Source organism: Bactrocera oleae, chromosome 3 (assembly GCF_042242935.1).
Source record: "Bactrocera oleae isolate idBacOlea1 chromosome 3, idBacOlea1, whole genome shotgun sequence".
Taxonomy (NCBI): Eukaryota; Metazoa; Arthropoda; class Insecta; order Diptera; family Tephritidae; genus Bactrocera; species Bactrocera oleae.
Window position 1 is genome coordinate 631,085 of NC_091537.1, and position 21,264 is coordinate 652,348.

At 32.9% G+C, this 21,264-nt stretch overlaps 5 protein-coding genes across 11 annotated transcripts; 3 read left to right on the forward strand and 2 right to left on the reverse strand.

Moving 5' to 3' along the window:
- The first annotated feature begins 151 nt into the window (after positions 1 to 151).
- On the forward strand, positions 152 to 4,715 carry papi (tudor and KH domain containing protein papi). Of its 4 annotated transcripts, none has more exons than XM_014230938.3 (7): positions 152 to 271; positions 1,880 to 2,223; positions 2,310 to 2,592; positions 2,701 to 3,254; positions 3,311 to 3,417; positions 3,474 to 3,596; positions 3,661 to 4,715. In XM_014230938.3, the coding sequence occupies exons 2-7, from the start codon at positions 1,910 to 1,912 to the stop codon at positions 4,029 to 4,031; spliced, it is 1,752 nt and encodes a 583-aa protein (XP_014086413.1). In that variant the 5' UTR covers positions 152 to 271; positions 1,880 to 1,909; the 3' UTR covers positions 4,032 to 4,715. The 4 variants fall into 4 exon arrangements, with proteins under 4 accessions (XP_014086413.1, XP_036225456.1, XP_036225455.1 ...); XM_036369563.2 differs by lacking the exon at positions 152 to 271 and adding an exon at positions 311 to 421; XM_036369562.2 differs by lacking the exon at positions 152 to 271 and adding an exon at positions 327 to 688.
- Positions 4,716 to 5,723: 1,008 nt separating this feature from the next.
- mts (protein phosphatase 2 catalytic subunit mts) lies at positions 5,724 to 11,873 on the reverse strand. Its single transcript, XM_070106898.1, has 4 exons — positions 11,009 to 11,873; positions 6,920 to 7,483; positions 6,653 to 6,843; positions 5,724 to 5,947 (listed from the first exon to the last, which is right to left on the reverse strand). Exons 1-4 carry the CDS (start codon positions 11,108 to 11,110, stop codon positions 5,875 to 5,877), a joined length of 930 nt encoding a protein of 309 aa, XP_069962999.1. The 5' UTR covers positions 11,111 to 11,873; the 3' UTR covers positions 5,724 to 5,874.
- A 495-nt stretch (positions 11,874 to 12,368) lies between these two features.
- heix (UbiA prenyltransferase domain-containing heix) lies at positions 12,369 to 14,637 on the forward strand. Of its 2 annotated transcripts, none has more exons than XM_014230874.3 (4): positions 12,369 to 12,755; positions 12,858 to 12,920; positions 12,981 to 13,504; positions 13,805 to 14,637. In XM_014230874.3, exons 3-4 carry the CDS (start codon positions 12,986 to 12,988, stop codon positions 14,441 to 14,443), a joined length of 1,158 nt encoding a protein of 385 aa, XP_014086349.2. In that variant the 5' UTR covers positions 12,369 to 12,755; positions 12,858 to 12,920; positions 12,981 to 12,985; the 3' UTR covers positions 14,444 to 14,637. The 2 variants fall into 2 exon arrangements, with proteins under 2 accessions (XP_014086349.2, XP_014086351.2); XM_014230876.3 differs by having other exon boundaries at positions 12,861 to 12,920.
- Positions 14,272 to 16,941, reverse strand: Cyp303a1 (Probable cytochrome P450 303a1). The gene has a single exon (XM_036369565.2). The coding sequence runs from the start codon at positions 16,908 to 16,910 to the stop codon at positions 15,405 to 15,407; it is 1,506 nt and encodes a 501-aa protein (XP_036225458.1). The 5' UTR covers positions 16,911 to 16,941; the 3' UTR covers positions 14,272 to 15,404.
- A 266-nt stretch (positions 16,942 to 17,207) lies between these two features.
- Positions 17,208 to 21,167, forward strand: LOC118682177 (uncharacterized). Of its 3 annotated transcripts, XM_036369578.2 has the most exons (3): positions 18,050 to 18,143; positions 18,203 to 18,519; positions 20,484 to 21,167. In XM_036369578.2, the coding sequence occupies exons 2-3, from the start codon at positions 18,512 to 18,514 to the stop codon at positions 21,004 to 21,006; spliced, it is 531 nt and encodes a 176-aa protein (XP_036225471.1). In that variant the 5' UTR covers positions 18,050 to 18,143; positions 18,203 to 18,511; the 3' UTR covers positions 21,007 to 21,167. The 3 variants fall into 3 exon arrangements, with proteins under 3 accessions (XP_036225472.1, XP_036225470.1, XP_036225471.1); XM_036369579.2 differs by lacking the exons at positions 18,050 to 18,143; positions 18,203 to 18,519 and adding an exon at positions 17,208 to 17,289; XM_036369577.2 differs by lacking the exon at positions 18,203 to 18,519 and having other exon boundaries at positions 18,026 to 18,143.
- The last annotated feature ends 97 nt before the right edge of the window (positions 21,168 to 21,264 follow it).

Consider the following 21,264-nt stretch of genomic DNA (forward strand, 5'->3'; position numbering starts at 1 on the left):
GAAATGTGTTAACGTAATTGTTTTATTAATTTAATTTTATTTTCTATATTTACCTTGAAGTAAGCTAACCAAATCTGCAATTTCGAATTGTCATATCATCTAAGAGTATGCAGCATTATATAATAATTTCACAATTATATATATACAATGGATTATACATTAAAAAATATTGAAAAAAGTTGAAAAAAGTTGAGCCGGCAGCTCTGGTTTTGGCTGACACAATCAAATTTTGACATCCATTAAATTTGTGTCTCAATTTCGGAAATAATAGGTATCAATTGTTAAAAAATATATATTATTATAGGTAACAAAATACATACTATAAATAATATAACAATACTCAATACGGAATTAATTGAAAACAATCCCTATCCTTCCATGTGTTGTTTAGAATTTAAATAAAAGTTATCTGTAGACAGAGGTGACTTCACTTAATATGTGTACATAACAGTCGGATTCAAAACAATGCCATCAATTTTAATAAATTTGAAACATTTCCGACGTTGAAATTTCAAATTCTTTTAAAAATAAAATCTTGTATCAGAAGTGTATAAAATATATGTGTGTCGGTCTGTTCAGGGAGTGCGGGTATCAATATAACAAATTGACATCAAAACAACGTGGTCGAATTGTTTCAGTTTGATATATTAATACAATTATTAAGATTTTATTTTATCAATATAGAATGGTAAAGTGTATTTAAGAGTGAATTTTTAAGCCTTTTCTGTCTGGGATGGTGTCCTCGAAATTAAATATGTACAAGTTTAACGAAGTACATACCACGATGTGTGGATCAGTAGTTCAGTCAAACTGGTTTGAATAAGATTGCATGTATAATACATTTTTTATACGCTATTCCCAATGCAAAGTGATGTACACATTCAAATATTAATATATGTATATCGTATATTCATTATGTGTATTATGGCAAATATCCTTTTACTTTGAATATCGTGTGAAGGATTATCATAATTCATTTAAAGCAGAGCGATCAAAAGAAAGTAATTCGTAAACAATATCAAATAAAACATTTGAATAATGAAATCAAAGTTTCCCAACTTAAAAATATTTTGCCAGTATTACCGTCAAGGTCAATTAACAAAAATCTTTAAATGTTATCCAAAATGTGCCTTTTGATAAATACGATTACACTATATCAATAGCAATTTCATATTATGTCATTTGACTAAATTTAGCGATCTCTCGTTTCGTATACGTAATTTAGTGACGCTTTCTTTATTCTTCTTTCGAAATATATGTATACATATATGAGAATGTTTACACACGTAACATACATCTATTGTACATCTAGAATAAACTTCTGAACAAATTCAAGCTATAAAATATGTAGTTTTCCTTCCCAAAATTAAAGTTGTACCTGTCTATATGTACATTGATAAATCTCTTCAAGTCCGTAGTATATTGAATTGAATAATAGATAAATCCTAAATGTCGCGTTTTAGTTGCACAACACGGGATTTTTTTGCAACATAAATATTACAAGCATATTATTAGCAGTTTATTTACATGCAAAAACTCAATGCGCTACTGTTTTTAAATAGTCTAGTCCAAGACTACCCTAAATTTATTTACATATGTTAGTAATAAAACGGTAAAGATATAGTGAAATTCTAACTAACTACCTATGTAGATGCTAAACCGTGCCGTACCGTTCCCACGACAGTCGGGTCTACGTAACCGGAACGGGCCCGGGTTTATTCCGGCCAAGGACTGTCAACTCGGCAGATTTCTGCCGCTACAACAACAACAACAACATGCTAAACCGTAAAAATTCGGGAAAATTCCCTAGGGAAATATGAATATTTTTTTTCTGCGTGACAAAGGATATAAATAATGTTATTTTCAACTACTTATTTAGGGCTGTTTTTTTTAATATAAAACTTGTAAGATGCTACGTCACAACGGCTTAACTGGTATGCCCTTATATAAGTTAATCCTTGGTTTTGGACTATGCACATTGGGTGGCGCTATGTTATATACCTATTTCAAAAATCGGGATGAAGATAAAGATGTGTCACAACCAAAACCCGTGGTGAAACAAAAAAGAAAACCACAACAAGCGAAGTTAAACCCACAACGGATTGACGAGGAATCGAAGATCAACTTTGAAATATTAAATGAGCATATACCACTGTGTGTGGGTCGTGGAGGATCCAATTTAAAATCCATTGAACAACAGACGAGCACAAAAATACATTTACGGTAAATGTTATTCCCGGCATTACTATATCATCTAATTAATATAAGTATTTTATTTTCATTATTTAACTTGGATGGACGGACGTTAGGGATAAAAATGATAAGTACAAGATCTGTGATATATACGGGATGGCAGACGGAGTAAAACAAGCTCGTGCATTACTATTAAAAGAAATAGAACGGGCTCCAATTGTCAAGGAAGAAATCTTTGTGCCACAAAGTGTATGCGGAAAAATTATGGGACGATGCGGTGAGGCAATGCAAGAAATATGTCGCATCTCATTGGCAAAAGTTGCTGTGGACTCAGGAAGTGGTCGTAGCGGAGGGGCTATGGATAAACGACGCATTCTTTTAACTGGAAATCAGCAACAGGTGAGAGAATATATATTTTTAAAATTAATGTATTAAATATTTATGTACATATTATTTGAAGTTTTATTTCTAAGTGAAGCATTTAAATAAAATATTTCCCTATTACAGGTAAATATTGCACGAAAATTGATTGAGGAAAAAATTGAAGAAGATGAAGACCTTCGGCGAGCCGTTGAAGAAGTCGAACATAGCCGCGAGCCGCGTCGTTCGCCTTCGAACAGCATCAATTCAAGCATGTATTCTTCGCAAACGTCTTTGAGTTCGCATTTGCCTCCCCGTGAAAAACTTCTCGCTTCTCGTAATGAGGATAAGCCAATGGAGATTTATGTATCTGCTATTGCATCACCTTCCAAATTTTGGGTACAAATTATTGGTCCACAATCAAAGAAACTAGATGACATGGTACAATCAATGACAGAGTACTACAGTGAACCAGAGAATAAAGCCCGTCATCAAATCGGGGAGCCATATTTAGGTCAAATTGTGGCAGCCGTATTCAAATATGACGGAAAGTGGTATCGGGCAGAAATTGTGGGTATTTTACCAAATCAGTACAATCCTAACGACGTAGTACTAGATCTTTATTTCGTTGATTACGGCGATAGTGAATATGTATCGCCCCACGAGGTATTTGAGTTGCGTACCGATTTTTTGACTCTAAGGTGAGGAAGTCAGTTTTCAATGTTTGATAACTTTTAATTTTATAATAATTACATAGATTCCAAGCAGTGGAATGTTTCCTAGCAGGTGTTAAATCTACCATGCTGAATGATCCAGATACTTGGGATCCGCCATCAATCCAAAAATTTGAGGAACTTACACAAGGCATGCTAAATTATTTCCTGTTGTTTAATTATTTATAAAAATGTATATTCTAACAGTTGCTAATTGGAAGAAACTCATTTCTCGAGCAACTACTTATAAAGAGCGACAAAGGGGTGTAGCTGGTTCTGCCCGCGAGAGTTCTCCAATACCAGGTGTTGAACTTTTTGATTTGACAGAAGGTAGTCAAAAATTATGCACATTGTTCTCAAAGTTATATATTAAGATAACATGGTTATTATTCAGGTGTGGAAGTCAACATTGGACATATTTTAATTTCACACGGATTTGCCTTGCCTGCCGATGACCTACCACGACCACGTTCCCCTTACTATTCAAACCCATCTTCAATTGTTCACCGTAACGAGAACTTGTCAAATGACAAAGGGAATAAAAGCATTGATGAACATTTTCTGAAGGATCAGTATGATACCATACGAACAAATAACAATTTATATGCAGATAGCGCTGATAACGAAATTGTCACATTAACAGACGAACAAGCAGCAGATAATCTAACAAATTTGTCTGCTTCTAAGATTTTGATGAATAAGAAATCTACAGAAGCATTGGAAAATAGTAATTTACATATTAAAAATGGAAATTTAAATCGATAAGAGCGGGATCTTTGCTGATGCCGAATTAATTAAGGCATTGATTACTTCTCATGTTGCTACTTTTGTTATAATGTATCATTTAATTTTACATTTAGTACTTAAGCGGGTGAATATATGTATATAGGTAAATGTTTGAATGTTACAAACATATATGAACATCGACTGGACAATTTTGCAACATATATTAATTGATGTTATTGCTTCAATTTTGTTATTTAGTGCCCTTAACAAAAACTTGCGGGAAACGCAATGATTTAAATTTGATGTAGGAATATATTTACGTCGTTTTTTTAGTGGTAATTTAAATTCGAAAATAATTTGTTAAATTTTAACAATACCTACTTAAGATCTCTCTGTCAAGATCTATTTATTTTATTCAATAGACGAAATTGTTTCAATTAAAATTATCGTACAAATTACATTTTTGTGTACATATGCTAACATACATTTGCATTCAGCAAGCTGAAAATATATTTTTTTCTAAGTCGTATACAAACCAAATCGTTTTTTGTACAGAAGTAAATATTATAAGTTTTTGAATGACTTATTTATTATTAATATAAGGATTTCATATTGGGTTTAGTGAGACAAAGTGGTTTAATGCTGATGGTAATCAGTAATAGAAAATATATATATAATATAATGTTTTTGTAAAGTTTAGGCGTAATAATCGCCAATGAAAAATTTTTATTTTCTGGGAAAACGATCACGTAAATATACAACAAAAGCACATTGTGGTACAGCACATAAGACTTGGGTGGTTTGGTGAGTAAAATCCCTACCCTCTATATAGCATAAACCGTTTCCATTTTTATAATACATTTTTATTTTTATTTTTTTGTTTAGCAATAAAATAATAATTATAATAAATTGTTTCTTTTTTTCACAATTTAGCAACTTAAATATTATGTTTATAGTTGTGTTTTGTTTAATTTTGTGTTTTCATTGTTTTTGTATATCATTTATTCTCTATTATTTAATTTTTATATTTTGTTTTGTGTAAAGCCCTACACTCTACAAACTCTTCTTTTATCTTGCGTTGGCTAATCAGTTCAGTTCCTGCTCCAATTGTAATGTATAGGCCGTACTACTGTCACGTCTCATTCCCAGTCAACGACTATGTACTCGTATGTTATTGTTATGTGATTTATCATTCAAATTTTCTGCTTCATATTTGATAATTAGTTAAATATGTGACAAGGCTATATCTATGCGCGAATTCTAAAAGTTACGTATTTAATAGAAAATTTTAATTTTTATTTGCTGTGATAAATTATTTCTTTTATTAATTTTAATCGGCTTTATTTATCCGTGGATATTTAAATAATGAATTTATATATTATACTATTTAGCGTTGATCACATCGCGTTAACTGTTAAATTAAATGTAAATCAAATGTAATTCTGTCCCAAAGTTCATTTCTTTTCATTTAACTAAAGTGTGGAAATGGTTTGTTTTAGATTTGCATATACTAAAATTTTCGCATTTGGCTGCATCTTTTTTGTAAGCCTTAAACTAATGCCTACGTTTTAAACATATACTTATATGGGTTTTGTGTCGGCTGTTTCTTACACAATAACTTATTAGTACTCCTACTAAGTTGCCAATCGCAGCCGTCCCTCGTCCATAATTATTGCTGCTAAGATCTGGTGTTACCTTCATTTATATACTTTTACATTCACTTCAACTATATTGATTTTACTTATTTATTGAATCTTCTTTCCATGCGATTGGAATTAGATTTTTATAAATAATTTAGTATTCTTTGTTTGTTCTGCTGTTCTTTTTGCATTTATATAAATGTATGTATAGTATAATATATGTAAATGGATGAAGAATTCTCTTATAGGAAATAATCCGGTGTTCTTCGTGTAACGTGAGGTTCACCACGACGAGGTGCTGGGTCAAATTGTAGGCTGTAATAAAAGAAGAGAAAGTTATATACCCGTTTCGTGGCCTTTTTTTTGCTATTTCATATAAAAAAAAATTAAAATCAATATATGCTGGTTACTTGAGATAGTTAGCGGTTTAACCTAATACTCTATACAGATCGTAATTACTCAAAGATTTCAAGTTCCTCGCAAGGCAACTCGATCTCTTGCTGCTTTTTAGTTCAATCTAACATCCTCTTGATGATTTTAGAAAGTGGGTTTGCTAAAAGTTGGTTGACCGTTGATGGAAAAAAAGACGTGGGAGCACTTAAGCTATCATTAGACGCATTGTGATTCAATTAAGTGGCTAAATTGCAGTCATTTCGACGAAAGTGCACAAGGAGTCAAAACAGGCAGCTGCATACTCTGACAGTCGCTATATATATGTACATTTTTTTTTGAGGATTATTTAATGGTGCAATATTCAGCAATAGTGTTAATGGAGACTACCTCGAGATGGTAGAAGCAATCACCCTACGGCACTACCTGTTACGATTTTGTCTACTCAAATTCTACTAATGACTGTCATCTCTTAAGCCGTGCTAACATAATAGAACTTTTTCAGTGAATGTACATATTTTGGTTGCCTAATGAACTAAGGGGAGCGATAGATAATATTGTTATTGAAGGATGTTGCGTATAGGATCGGGGTAATATAATAGATATGTATGTGTGTTTGTAGGTACTTACAATGAAAATTTTAGTGAATCATCTAATTCCATTAGGGCCGCTTGATTGCCACAACGATAGCAATAATTAGGCGCTGAGAATATTGTAACAACATTGCGATCATGGCACCAATTATATCCTTCCATGACTAACTGATGAGCACGAGATACGAGTGTCAGTCCATTTGTGTTGTTAAACGTTTCCGAAATGTCCTGTTAATTTTTTTAAGAATAAATATCTGTTCTTACAAACATGTACAATATATAAAAGAAAAATACGCTTATATACCTGACCAAATGTGTAACCGGCGCCACGGGGTGAAATGCCCCAACCACCCCTATCATCGGGGTCGGACCACAGTAAATCGCACATGGGACCCTCATGCGGCACTTCTTGAAGTCGATCCAAAGCACGAATATGGTCCAAGCTATCGATAGATGGACTAAGCCCTCCATGTAAACAAAATATTTGACCATCGACTAATGCCGTTAGTGGTAAGTAATCAAACAAATCAGTAAAATATTTCCAAACGTTTGCATTGCCATATTTTCGCAAACATTCATCATAGAATCCATAAACTTGAGTAATTTGTCGCGATTCGTGGTTACCGCGTAGAATCGTTATTCTCTCACGATAACGAACCTTTAATGCCACCAGCAAAGTGACGGTTTCTACTGAATAGTAACCACGATCAACATAATCACCCATAAACAAATAATTAGTGTCGGGAGATTTGCCACCTATCCGGAATAATTCCATCAAATCATGAAACTGTCCATGGACATCACCACATACTGTGACTGGACATTTTACCTCCTGGACATTAGATTCCTTGGAGAGGATCTCCTTCGCCTGCAAATTAAATTAAAACAAACTTGAATTAATTATTCCTTCTCATTTATATACAGCTGTGTTCATGAAAATAGTAGTCCGGGTGGGTATTAACTATAAAACAAAAAAAATCAATCAAAAAACTATGAACCTCTAAAAAGTAATTTTTAGTAATTTCCACGTATATACACAGTTTTATTTTTTCATATAAAAAACCTACAAGATTTATTTAAAAAATCTTAGTAATTAGATTAGTCTGTTCAAGGAAATAGTAGTGTCTATTTTCTTGAAGAAAGAAAAGAACAAAAAAAAATCCAGTTAAAGGTACAAAGCCTTTATTTTTTAATACATCCATATACTGACGTTGCATAGGGTGTATCAGATCCGTACAACGCTTCAAATCGTTAAATATCTCCCCATAAATTTTCGATTTTATATAGGTCCACTGCCTGCAGTGACCGGGACATAACATCGATCTTTTCTGATGCAAACCACTCCTTAGCTGGTTTGATCGTATATTTAGGGTCGTCAAAGGTAATTTTTATAGGCATTTTCCAACTGGAAAACGGTAAAATAACATCGTTCGGTAGGTTTACATACACAGGTGCCATGGTGCCATAGATCAAATGTATAAGATCGACACCATGGTGCGGAAAGCCACCCCATACCAAAATGCTTAGACCACCTTGTTTAAAAGTTTAGGTAGTATACCTAGAATGATAAATTGTGTTTGGTAGTGAGGTGGACCTTGTTCCTAAAGAAAAAAGCGATTCCGCTTTCATCAGTACATAGCACATTCCGCCATTTTATGTAGATGGCCAACTGAAATGTTCTTTTGCGAACTTTGTTCTTGCAGTGCTTTCCAGGGTTTCTTTATCTTCAAATTGTTTTCAAATATTTTCCTACGATTGGTAAAATTAATCTTTTTTTTTTCATTTTTGAAGATGCTTAGGGCTTGTTTTTTTACACATAGTATAATCTGTCTGTCCCCTAATATACTTTTTTTTATATTTACCCCTCACGATTCTTCGCTTTATCTTTGTATTTTATAGTATTGTGAAGCTGTACCTCACTATTGTTCAATTCGCTGTAGGTTCTGTCTTGTTTCCTTAGCTTCACCATTATTCACGCCTCTCGAAGGAACAATATCTTCTTCTACCCACTAAAAAGGGAAATGCACTGGGATTTTAAAAAAATTTTATCAGAAAATTATTCAATCCCTTAAATACACTTACTTATAGCAATTATCCAATCATTTTTAATTTATCCACCCCGGCAGCAGCTCGCTTTTTTTTAGAAAATGCAAAAATACGTCATAGAAAAAACAGTGGAAGCAAAAGTAACGTGATTTATTCGATTCCACAATTTGAAGTGTCTATTCTACCAAAATAATCACGCTTGCTGACTTGACAAGTCGGTATATGCTAGGAAAGTAATTTATATAAAAAATATTGGAAATTCTTCTTATTTCCAAACGAAATGCCATATTTATATCTGAATAATATTGCTAGTATTACATAACTAAAATTACAATCTACAACAATGTTTCTTGTCAGCAGGATTGCAAATAATGCATTAAAAAAATAACTGAATTAAATTTTCTTGTAATTTTTTAATCCCGCATATCCAATTAAAAAATAATATAAAAATGTTTAATCCCAAATACCAGATTAAAAATTAAAAATTTTAACCCAAAAACCGGGTTGAAAATTTAAATCTTAAGCATATAATTAAGAATTAAAAAAGATTTGGTTTTAGAATTAACATTTTTAATCCCAAATGTTTTAATTAAAAAATAAGCATTGTCGCTTTGCAGATATCCAGGACAAAAAATTATAAAAATAATTCTACAAGCTTAATTTTTTCATCATTTTCATTGTAAACATCCTAATTCATAATTATTTTGAACAAATCGAACTTTAGCCAGGTTTTGCTAGAAAAGTTAAGATCCCCATCACCAGGAATATTATCAAGATTAAAAAAGAAATAATATAAGTATATTATGGATAAACCTTTTTCGTGACAGAAGTACTTTTGGAATATTTATAGCACAATCCTTACTATATGCCTAACTACAATACTTGCAAATTTAGGAAACTATGAAGAAGCAATATATGTATGTTCATATATACATAATTTTAACAAAACAATTTTTTTTTTTCAGACTCTAAAAAGTTGTTTAAATCGCGGTCCCTATCGTTTGTCTTTGAAAAAACTTGTATTTCGAACACTTAAAATATTCTTGTTTTTTTTTTCTCTTAAAAAGGATTCTTCATTATTGGCATAACATCTATTCACACCAACAAATAAAAGGAGAAATTCGTCTAAACCCTTTTAAACCATATTACACTTGTTTAGATAAATCCTTCATCATGCAAATAAATACATGGTCGAACAAAAAATAAATATTACCACATTGTATCTACATACAAAAGCATATACATACGGAAGTTTGGGAAGAACCGTATTTTTATATGCATAGCATAATCTTTTTGGAGGAAATACATTTTTCAATGCTAAAAATCAAAGTTTTCGTTGAATATAAACAAAGAATGCAATGAATACACGACAACAATCTTTCTTGGATGTTTGATATAATAAATTATTACTAAAACATAACATGGCAATAATTATGTATATCTATGTACCTATAGTTAGAAAAACAGGAGCAAAGAGAGAAATTGTTATATTTTTATTCGGTACTCATTTTACCCACTATATGGAGATTTTATAAATCATTATTTGAAAAGTTTCATAATTTCTTGTTTATTTACTCATTTATATTTTACGAAAAAATTGTGTGATGCACGCAGTCGACCTAACCTCAAACATGTTAAACAACAATTATATTATCTCTTAACATATTTAAGTACTTAATTAAGTAGTACTATGTACATATAAACAGCATATGGCAAAATTTTCTATTTTTAAATTTGCGCTGTGGTTTCAGTGGAAACACGGTTAGGCCATCTAGGCTATATTACATGGCATTACTTCACTCTAATTGAGAAAACAAATGAACAGTTTCCGTAATGGGAGTGTCTAATTCAAGCAAAAATTATATTTTAAATAAAAAATAATATCTACAAACAGATCTTATAAAACTTGATTTCTTCACAAAATTATAAACATTACTCATTTTTTATAACTATTATAGCATTCAATTAATTATTAAGTTTGATTCTATCCCTCATTATCATCGCATATCTCAACTTTTCGGCTTACATTCTGCTATGGCTTGTTATCCCTTTCACACTACTACTTTCATACTCTTTTTTATTCTAATTCAAGATGGCTGACGCACTAACGAAACTGTCGCGTGAACGAGCAAACAGTAATTTTAACATACATAACTATGCACAAATAAATACGACAAACAAGCACAGGTAGCATGTATGTTTTGTAGGAATTGATTTAAACGTTTTTTTTATGTTAACCTGATCGGAAAAGTTAACGGCGGCACACTATTATTCATTTTTATTTTGGTTTTTTGACCGAAATTTCTTTTAACGTATTTCCTAACAAATCACTTTCATCCAAACATACCTTATCACACAAGGTTCGCACTTGCGTTTCCGTCAATTGATTGCATTCGTTCAACTGCTCAATCCATTGATCCAGATCTTTTGTTGTTGCTTTATCCTCCATCGCAGTCGAAGAGGAGGAAAAAGTCTCGTCAATCTTCGTGGATTCAATTTTGACGGCTTTTGATTTACACGAGCCAAACAAAAATTCAGAATGAGTTTACAAAATATTTCTGGCGTAGAGTATAGTCGTGGCTATTTAAACAAAACCAAATCTGAAGCTTTTATTTTTCACTTTTAGAATACAAATTTCAACCAATATATAATTAGACACTAACTCACTAACTTGGACTCGAATCGAATCGCCTTTAACTCAACCGCACGAATGAAAAATAACCGATGACTGACTGTCTAAACGAAATAAATGCACGACCGACACGCACTATCCAATATACCAGCACAATTCGAAAAGACCGAGCTGCTTCTGCTCCCTCTTTTCACTCTTTCACGCTTGCTTTCCACAATCTTGCAAAAATGTGGAATCGTTTTCCAACTCTCGTGTTTTACGACAAAATATGTGATGATTCAATTACCAAGAGACAGAGACCACACTACTCCAAAAATGCATTTACAATATGTCGATTATTAATCGTTGTTGTTGTTTTTTTTTAAATACCAATCCAATTAATAGTTCACTTTTTTGAAAACACTTTTCTTTTTCTCTTCAAAGGCCTTAAATCAATTTTCGTTATAAATTTCTACAAGAGCACACTTTAGTTTCTAAAATGTGAATTGTTAATTTTCAACTTTAAAATTTTATTTCGATTGCAGTAAAATTTTTTCGAGGATGACCGAAATGAGTTTAAGTTGTTGGCATTGGTAAACTAATGGCAGGGATGAATGATTTTTTGATTCGAGAGAGTGCTGTCAAAACCCACATATTTTATAACATTTGTCAATCATGCCACTGTCGAAAAAAAAAGATTGGGTATTTTGAAAATAACTCTTGGATATTTTGAATGAAGTGGCATTATTGGTAAACTAATGGTGAGAAGATAACAGGAGAGTTCATAGTTTAGAAGCATTGCCAGCTTGAAATATTTTATGGCATTAATACTAAAGATATTTTTTGCTGACTTTATTTAACAACGATATTTATTCCGTAACTAAATCAGAAAATACGTGTGGTAAAATACTTAGTTTGTTTTAAATACAATTTTTTTTTGTTTGAAAATGTTTATTTTAAGCTATGGCAATCTCTCTTTTCTCCTCAATTCTTGTGAGGTACATTCAATCGGTTCACAGGTGACGTGGGGCAGAGAATGTCTAATTGTGGGGTTGATTAGAAGAAGCAGAAAAGAGAAATTTACGAACAGGTGAAATATATAAGAATCGTGGAAGATTAACTAATAAATTTCTTCTTAAATATTTGTAAAGAAAAATTAGAATTATAATCTATTCTTATAATTGGATTGCTTATAACAAACGCAAACACATATTCATACAAGTGTTTTATTATACTTAATGCGTGAAAATACTTCACACCTGGAAACGAAATTTATTCAGAAGATTTTGTTGGTCTGCTTCGTACTCACTAGAAAAACGGAAATTGTCTGTATAACAATGCCAGAGTATTTGCATGAGAACAGAATATATTTACTGATTTTTAAACAATATCATTTGTTCTAAAGGCCAACAGCTCCACAGTAGCTGTAACATTCTACATATATATACCAGAAACTCCTATAGAAATCGTTTCGAATGGAAAGGTACATAAGCAATGCAACAGGCATTTTAAAAATAAATAATAAACTTAAATAAACATATGAAAATCATCCAAAATTTGTTAACAAATTATTATTTTTTTGCAGTAGCTAAGAGCCATAACCTGGAAATTTTGTTTAAAGAAATCTATCAACAAAAGGCGAGCAAGAGTAAGTATTTCAATAGTTGTAATCAGTTTAGTAATGAATCTCACACAATTTTACTTTCAGAAAGAATGGCTTCTGCCACTGAGCTCAAGGAAAAAGAAAATGGCACTGAAAAAAAATACATTAATGTGAATGATATATCTGATGAGTTATCATATCAGCATAAATTAATAAACGATGCTTCGAATGTAACCAATCAACATTCAGGAAATGGATTTTCACTTACAGAAAACAAAAGCAAAACAAAAACTCGTCAACTTAATGGAACAACCTCATGTACACATACCACTTCAAGCAAAGGCACATCTACTGGTACATTCATGAAATTGAAAACATATTTACATGCATTGCGTCCATGGTCATTATCTGGCAGTTTGGTACCAACATTGATGGGATCTGCGCTGGCTTATCGTTCTCAATGGGCCGCTGATTTTAGTCTGATAACATTTTTTTTAACTGCCTTCACAGTAGTTACAGTGCATTGTGCAGGCAATGTGGTGAATACTTACTTCGACTTCGTGAAGGGTATTGACAAACAGAAAGCCGATGATCGAACTCTCGTTGACCACATTCTCACAAAGGATGAGGTAAGTAAAAGTTTTGCACTTCCCTTGCTTCTTGTTTTCTCTGTTTGCTTTCGAAAAAACTACTGAAGGAAAACATTCGTCAGGCAAAAAACATGGGACAATCGAGCACATACATGCTAATTAAAAAAATTCTTAACTCTCTTCAATGTGCTTTCTTTTTTATTACGGCTTCATTATAACATTCTAAAATTAGTCTTTTTGAATACTGCTCGTTGACCGGTTCTGTTATCATTTTATCCGCATTCATAAAAAATGGATAATTAGGTGTTCTCTAATTTTTTACATATCTTAATTTTTTAGGTAGTTTCCTTGGGAGCAATTTTATACATGGCTGGTTGCGGTGGATTCATTTGTTTATCCTTTCTTAGTCCAGCGAAAATGGAGCACCTAGCACTAATTTATTTTGGCGGCTTATCATCTAGCTTTCTTTACACTGGTGGAATCGGTTTCAAATACATCGCTCTTGGAGATGTTGTTATATTAATACTTTTCGGACCACTTTCAGTATTGTTTGCATATATGTCACAAACCGGTCACGTGGATTGGACCGCAATTTATTACGCTCTTCCTTTGGCACTTAATGCGGAGGCTATATTACACAGTAATAACACGCGAGATGCTGAAAACGACCGTAAAGCTGGAATCGTAACGTTAGCAATACTTATTGGACGTACTGCATCGCACGTCCTTTATGCTTTGCTTCTCTTCACACCCTACAGTGTATTTGTTGTATATGGCCTGAAATACTCGCTTTGGTTTTTATTGCCGCTTGTGACAGTACCACAGGCATTTCAGATCGAGAAACGTTTTCGTAACGAACATACCATGAGTGCTGTTCCGCGACAAACAGCTAAATTAAATTTCTTTTTCGGTATACTCTATGTGGTAGCAATATGTTGTGCTAGACAACTACCCGATTTCAGTTATCGCAAACATTAGTGTGTTCAAATTGTTTATAATAGTAGCGAAAATTTGCAAGGCTTCCACAAAACAATTTATATGAAATCATAGAGGAGCTAAAACAAATACTACAATGAAAACTGACTGTACAATAAATTTTTGTAATAATTAGAAGCAAATATTAATAACTCTATAAAAATGAGTACATGAAAGTACACCTTACACAAATAGAATCTGAAGTTTTATTTATTATAATAAGCCGAACGAAGTTTTATAAAACGATTAAAATATTAAGGTAGTTTAGCATGGAAATAGGGAATTTTTCGTAAGCTTTATAAACAAATATAATGTATATGTATAACATGTGTACGAAACAGAACTAAATGAATATTCACTTCTAAATTTTGATATCGAGTTTTGCAGTTTTTATAGAGTACAGTTCATTTCCAACATATAATCAAGATCCAGGTAATTTGAGAGAATTTAAAAATACTCATACGATTTGCATGCTATGCGATTCTTGAACCCATTAATTTATATTAACAATGTATGTAATCTCGTAATTAATTTCCTTAATGATTTGGTAATCTCATAATTTTAAAATTTCATGTAATATATTTAATAAATAAAAGTGCTTTAAAAAGGAGGACGAATGAAAAGTTGATTTTTATTTCATACTAGTAGATTCGATCGATTTCGATTCGGTATAAGAATCCAAAAGATTGTACTTATTTAATTTTAAAAATGATTGATACAAATATATAAAAAATAATGAGTTTTCCATTTTTAATTTTATTCAAAATACATACATATACCTATTAGTATAGATAATAACATAATAAAGTGAATATTGTTCATTTTAAAATAAATTTAATTTCTCTCAAAACTGATAATGAACATACGCATTCAAAATATGTTTACATAATTTATGTTGCGAATACTCGTAAAATAATGTCATAATTTTGTGTATAAATGTGACGGAATGGGTCTTTACATAGTTTTAGTCATGGTGTCTTGGGACAATATAAGCACTAAAAGGTTTCACTGCAGCTGTTGCCCCATCTAAAGGCTCATCATCAGGCATTTCTCCTTGTAGTGGCAGAAAGTGAAAGTGTTGGATAACTGTCGTTATGAACACAAACAGATTCTGCCTACCCAGTATGTCACCCATGCAACGGTGCCGTCCAAATCCAAAAGGATTGTAGGCCTCTGGGATTTTTAATTTACCATCCATTAAATAACGTTCTGGGTCAAATTTACTTGGGTTAGGGAAATCATGCGAATTCATCAGCATACCTCGAAAACAAGCGATTACCATAGTATCTTTCGGAATAGTGAACCCGCTCAATCGTGTGTCACGCAGAGCCCGATGGGGAATACCAAAGGTGTTACCCATAAACATACGTACAGCCTCCAAAACTATAGATTCACAATATGGTAATTTTGCACGATCACTCCATTCCGGTAAACGATCGACGCCAATCATTTCCTTTATCTCAGCAAAAGCCTTCTCTTGTATTTCTGGGTTGCGGACCATATGTAAAAAGGCGAAACCCAAACTTTTATTGGTTGTTTCAGAACCGACTAAGAACATATCAAGGCACACAGCTAGTAGTTGCTCTTCACTGAAAAATTCGCCTCGCTTGGGATTGTCCAATTCACGCAAATAACTGTCCATCAAATCACGGGGCATGTCAAAGTTTGCGTATGTTTTGCGATGATTTTCAACTTCTTTACGTAAAAATGTATAAATCCGTTGATGATTTTCTATGAATGCGTTATAGCCCGAATAGTTTGGTGCGATAAACCTAATAAAGGGGAAATGGCTGAACAGCGCCCCTACCATATCCACGTTTTGAAATAATTCAAAAAGCATGGTCAGTAGATCGGTTATCTCTGCACTTTTGCGGTTGTAGCGTTTACTAGCCATCATGGACCACAGTGTATTTAATACATTCACTTTGAGCAAATCATGCATGGAGACTTCGGCCTGTTTACCACCCTGTTCGCTAACGATCTCCCTCAATTCTTCCAACAAAAACGAGGCTTCATGTTGAATAATATTCACCATCCCAGCACGCGAAAAACCAAAATCTTTAAGATGTCGCAATATGAAACGACGTTGATCCACCCATAGGTCCTCATCCGTCACCAATATGCCCTTCTTCGAATTAAATGTTCTCATTCTATAGAATATACCATCTGGTTTGCCATCTAGATCCTCATTAGTCATCATTTCGTTTATGGTATCACAGTAATATGCGATCACAACTTTGTCTCTGCCGATCTTTAGACCATATAATCCATACGGATTTATATAGTACTTAGCTAATTCGTCAACAACTTTGCAAAACATTCCACATTTTAATCTCAATTCGGAGATCTGCAGGGCGCAACCGACAATTGGATACCATTTTGGTCCAGGTGGAAACTTCGGCGGTTTCTTAACATCCCAGAGAAGAAAGAGTAAAATCAATACGCTAAAAAATATAACGGTATAAAACATTACACGTTTTCAAGAGCGTAAAACTCTGATGTTTATTTATTTATTTTTTTCTTCTTTGGCTTTTCCGCAGCAGCACTTCCGGGCAAAGAAAACGCAAACAGCTTTCACTTTTTTACAACAGTTCGTTTGTTGATTTCACTTCGCGGCGTCGCTACAAACCAACACTCGCACGAAATTGTTGCAACGACTTTGTGTGGCAGTTACAATTTGTTTTTACCCCGTATCGCTGGCGCTAAGTATTCCGCATCTAACCTAGTCTGTGAGTCTTAAATAACTGAAGTTGTCCCGACTGTTGCGTCATAATTTATAGTGGGTCAGGCGAACAAAATCTACGTGATGCAAGTGTGAACACATACATCCGTACATGCATAATGTATATGTAAGTAAGGTGACTTAAAATTTCGCGGGCTAAAAATTAAAATTTAAAAAATTTCTTATATTCTCGCCACATGTAGCAGACGAGCATCATATATGGTATTTGTTCACCTAATGCCAGCTTAAAATAGCTTAAAATAAATAGAACAGGCAAATCTATATATATTTTTTTCAATTTCTTAGTGTCGTTCGGAATAACATTCCTTCGTTATCTCGACAAGGGCCCTCTCCTACATCAATGTTATACTAAAAAGTTAGATATACGAAAATGGATAATCAACGGTCATCAGATATCCGAAATATTTACATATTTCATTACCCACCTTCCTGACAATTGAACTTTATGCATTGAAGGCATTCTGATATTTTCTATGGACAAATTCCTTTCACTCAATCCATATAAAATAAGATCCGTTTAATAAAAAAAGCATATCTGAACCATAAAACAATTAAATTTACTTTCGCTGTAAAAAAATATTGAATCACTTGATTCGCCCACCTTACTACAATCCCAATTGTTGCTTGCACACAGCATAACATTTATGAACCCTCCCAAGTGCAAAAGCATACAGCTTATTCAAGAGCATCTCAAATTATAACGGTTTTACCTTTCTGTTCCAGCTATTCGAAATTAATAAATCAAAAACTCTGCACAAAGGTAGCAATTAATATATGATCGAATAAGGAAATTATTATTTGTATTCGAATTAGCACTTTAGAGTTTGGGCGCAAATTACGTTTATATAATCCACGATACGTAGTTGTTGTCCAATATCAATCCGAGCTGTACGTACAAGTATACGTGCACCATATGCATACATATCTTCACTTACACACAATTCGTGAATACGTAACTATGTAAGCGTTTGTTTTTATATTTTATTAATTTTTGTATGAAACTGGTTCCGCTCTTTCAGGACCAGCATAATTTTGACTAAAACAGGATAGTTGTCCCTCGCCCGCATATTTATCGCTATCTAACTTGCATGAACAACTAGTATTAATGGAAAACAGTGTGTGCACTTAACGATTTTGAACGAATTTTCACCAAACCTCTTTTTTTTATAGTTTGAAATATTCCAAGATACATGACAGGATTAATCGTGAAAAAGCGTGTTTTCATTTTCAAATCGCACGCTTTTAAAGCAGGTGGTAAAATATTTTTAAGCTTTAAGCGATAATTATTGCATTGATCTGCGCCTAGTCAACTCATACTTATTTCCAACATGTTGAAGTAAGTGGCTTTAGTGTTTAAAGAGCATCGTTTGGCCGAGAAAGCGTGCCCTTGGGATGAGAATAGTCTTTGTGATAAATATTTGTTGTTATTTATTGGTTTAATATGTTTAAAATATATATAGGTTGCACTGTGAAAGCATCAAATATATATATTTGTATATATGTACATATATACATATATCGTGTTGAAACAAAAGTGTAAAAAATAAAATATCGCGTAAAACACATTATACAAAGGATTAAAACTATTTTTCAGCAAGTTCTTAAAGATTTATTTGATACAGACGAAAATAATTTAGACATTTCTATATGGCGATGGCGTTAAAAATAATTTTAAATCAACAAATAAAATTATAATAAACATAAAAAACACAAATTTTACAAAATAAACAAAGCTTATTTTGGATTACATTTAAATTTTGAGCAAGCAGTCACCAAACATTGTTTTTCCTTACCTTGAAACAAGTAAGGTGGGGCTAAGTTGGAGTGTAGCCGTAATTTTATACTTTCGTAATTTTCAAGGATCACAGTCTGATAATAAATAATAGTCATAGAAACACTTAATTTCAATACTAGATTTTACTTCGCGTCTGGGATATTTACATATATTAAAATCGACATTATTAACTTATACGAGATATTTGTGAAATAAAATCAACCAAAGAGTCTGAGTGCGAGAGTGTATGCAAGAAAAATTTCCCCAGAGGAAGTTTTTACCCGATTTTATCCATTTTAGACTTAAAGATACATTGTTATTACAATAGTAAAACAGTAGTTCTCTCGTTTTTACTATGATGATATGTGGGTTATTGGGCGATATATGCGGTAGATATAAAGATAAAGTAGATATAAAATCTTGGTATTAGGTATATGGCATATTTTTGACTAACCGGCATACTGTTATCAGCAAAGAATCTGGGTTTGCACCGAATTTCAATAATATGCCTCACAGGTTGACCGATATTTTCGATAAAATGTTCGCTGTGGCTTTGAACAGTTGTAGTCCGATTTTGACAATTTTTGGTCATAAGGTTGCCTACTTTAAGCACACCATTCGGACAAAGTTTTATCCCGATACATTCTTTGGTGCTTGATTTGCATGCGACCACGTCCATTTTTTCAAAATTTTTAGGCCACAGGTGCCTTTTGCTACTGCGATCCTCTGCGCCAAATTACGGTTTTATATCTTAATTTGGAGCTTAGTTATGGCAGTTTATTGATTGTCGTTTAACGGCGTTTTGTGAACGAGGCAGTGGTCGATTACGCCCATTCCTCATTTTTTCGCCAAGGAACTCGTGCACCAAGTTTCATTACGAGATCTTAATTTTTCTCAAGTTACAGCTTCGACAGACAGACAAACGGCGGGCAGACAGACATCCGGATTTCAACTCGTCGTCTTGATCACTTATATATATATGTATAACCCTATATCTAACTCGATTAGTTTTAGGTGATACAAACAATCGTTAGGTGAACAAAACTATTATACTCTGTAGCAACATGTTGCAAGAGTATAAATATTAAAGCACAGTTGTTCCTCTCTATCTGTCATAAAACGTGTCTTAGTTGTAGCACTTTACATATATATGTTCGATTAACGTCATTTTGTGGGCGTGGCAATGGTCCGATTTCGTCCATCTGTGATGCCAACCCCCCTTTAGTACTAAGGAAAATGGGTATCAAGTTTCATCAAGATATATCAAGACAGACCCCTACAGCCACACATCCGAAATTGAACACGTCTCGTCATCTGGCCAAGGACAATTAATCGGCTTAGTTCACTAAAACTATTTGCTAATGTTTTATGCACTTTATCTTAAGTCAAAATGTAAATATTACAGTATCGCTAAAAATTATTTTCAACACATTTAACCACATACATATGTATGATGTGGAATTGTAACGTATCAAAAAGTTCGAATTCACATTTACATAATTTACAACATTTTGCTATATTTTTAGACTTATTTTACTTATGGCCATGGGTTTGGGTGCTATGTATATGGTACACTTGCTTGCACAGGACTACAACAAAATTCGGCAACCGGTCGCTGCTGCCGCTCGAGCAATTGTAAGTGCTAGCAATCTGATAACTCGTGCGAAGCGAGATACTTATGAAGATAATGTCAATGTTTATAATTTGTTACACCCAACTGTCGTAAATGTGACAAACACAACTACTCTCAATATTGACTGGAAAATAATTTTGTCACGAGATCCATTTGAATGCCTGCAATCGCTGATATGCCAACTAATGTCAGGTGCAGACACTCATTCTCGCGAGGCCAAGCTGTTAATGGAATTTCTTGAAAAAACGGTAGACTTGGCCCCGGTGGAAGTGCGATTTGCCTTTAGTAGAGGATTAGACCTGCATGGTTCAACCGAAACCTGCTACAATGTATATCCATTCTGCATATATTCTGCGAAAACTATGTTAAGAGTTTTAAGATGGTTTGCGGAGTCGCCGATAGAAGACAACCCTTAACTTAATTTATAACGAAAAGAAATTTCACTTTCATAAGCTAATTTCTAAACGATTTCATTAATATTTTTTTGTTGACGCAAATACGTACATACAATAATATACTTTAAATATCAAATTGAAAGAAAAAAAAAAATATATATACATATATATTGCGCTTTACCCTTATTTATATTTTATTTTATTTTAAGTATGTATTTAAACCTGGCTATTAGGGTCTTTAACTTATATTGTTTTAAATGTCTTGAAACAAATCTCATG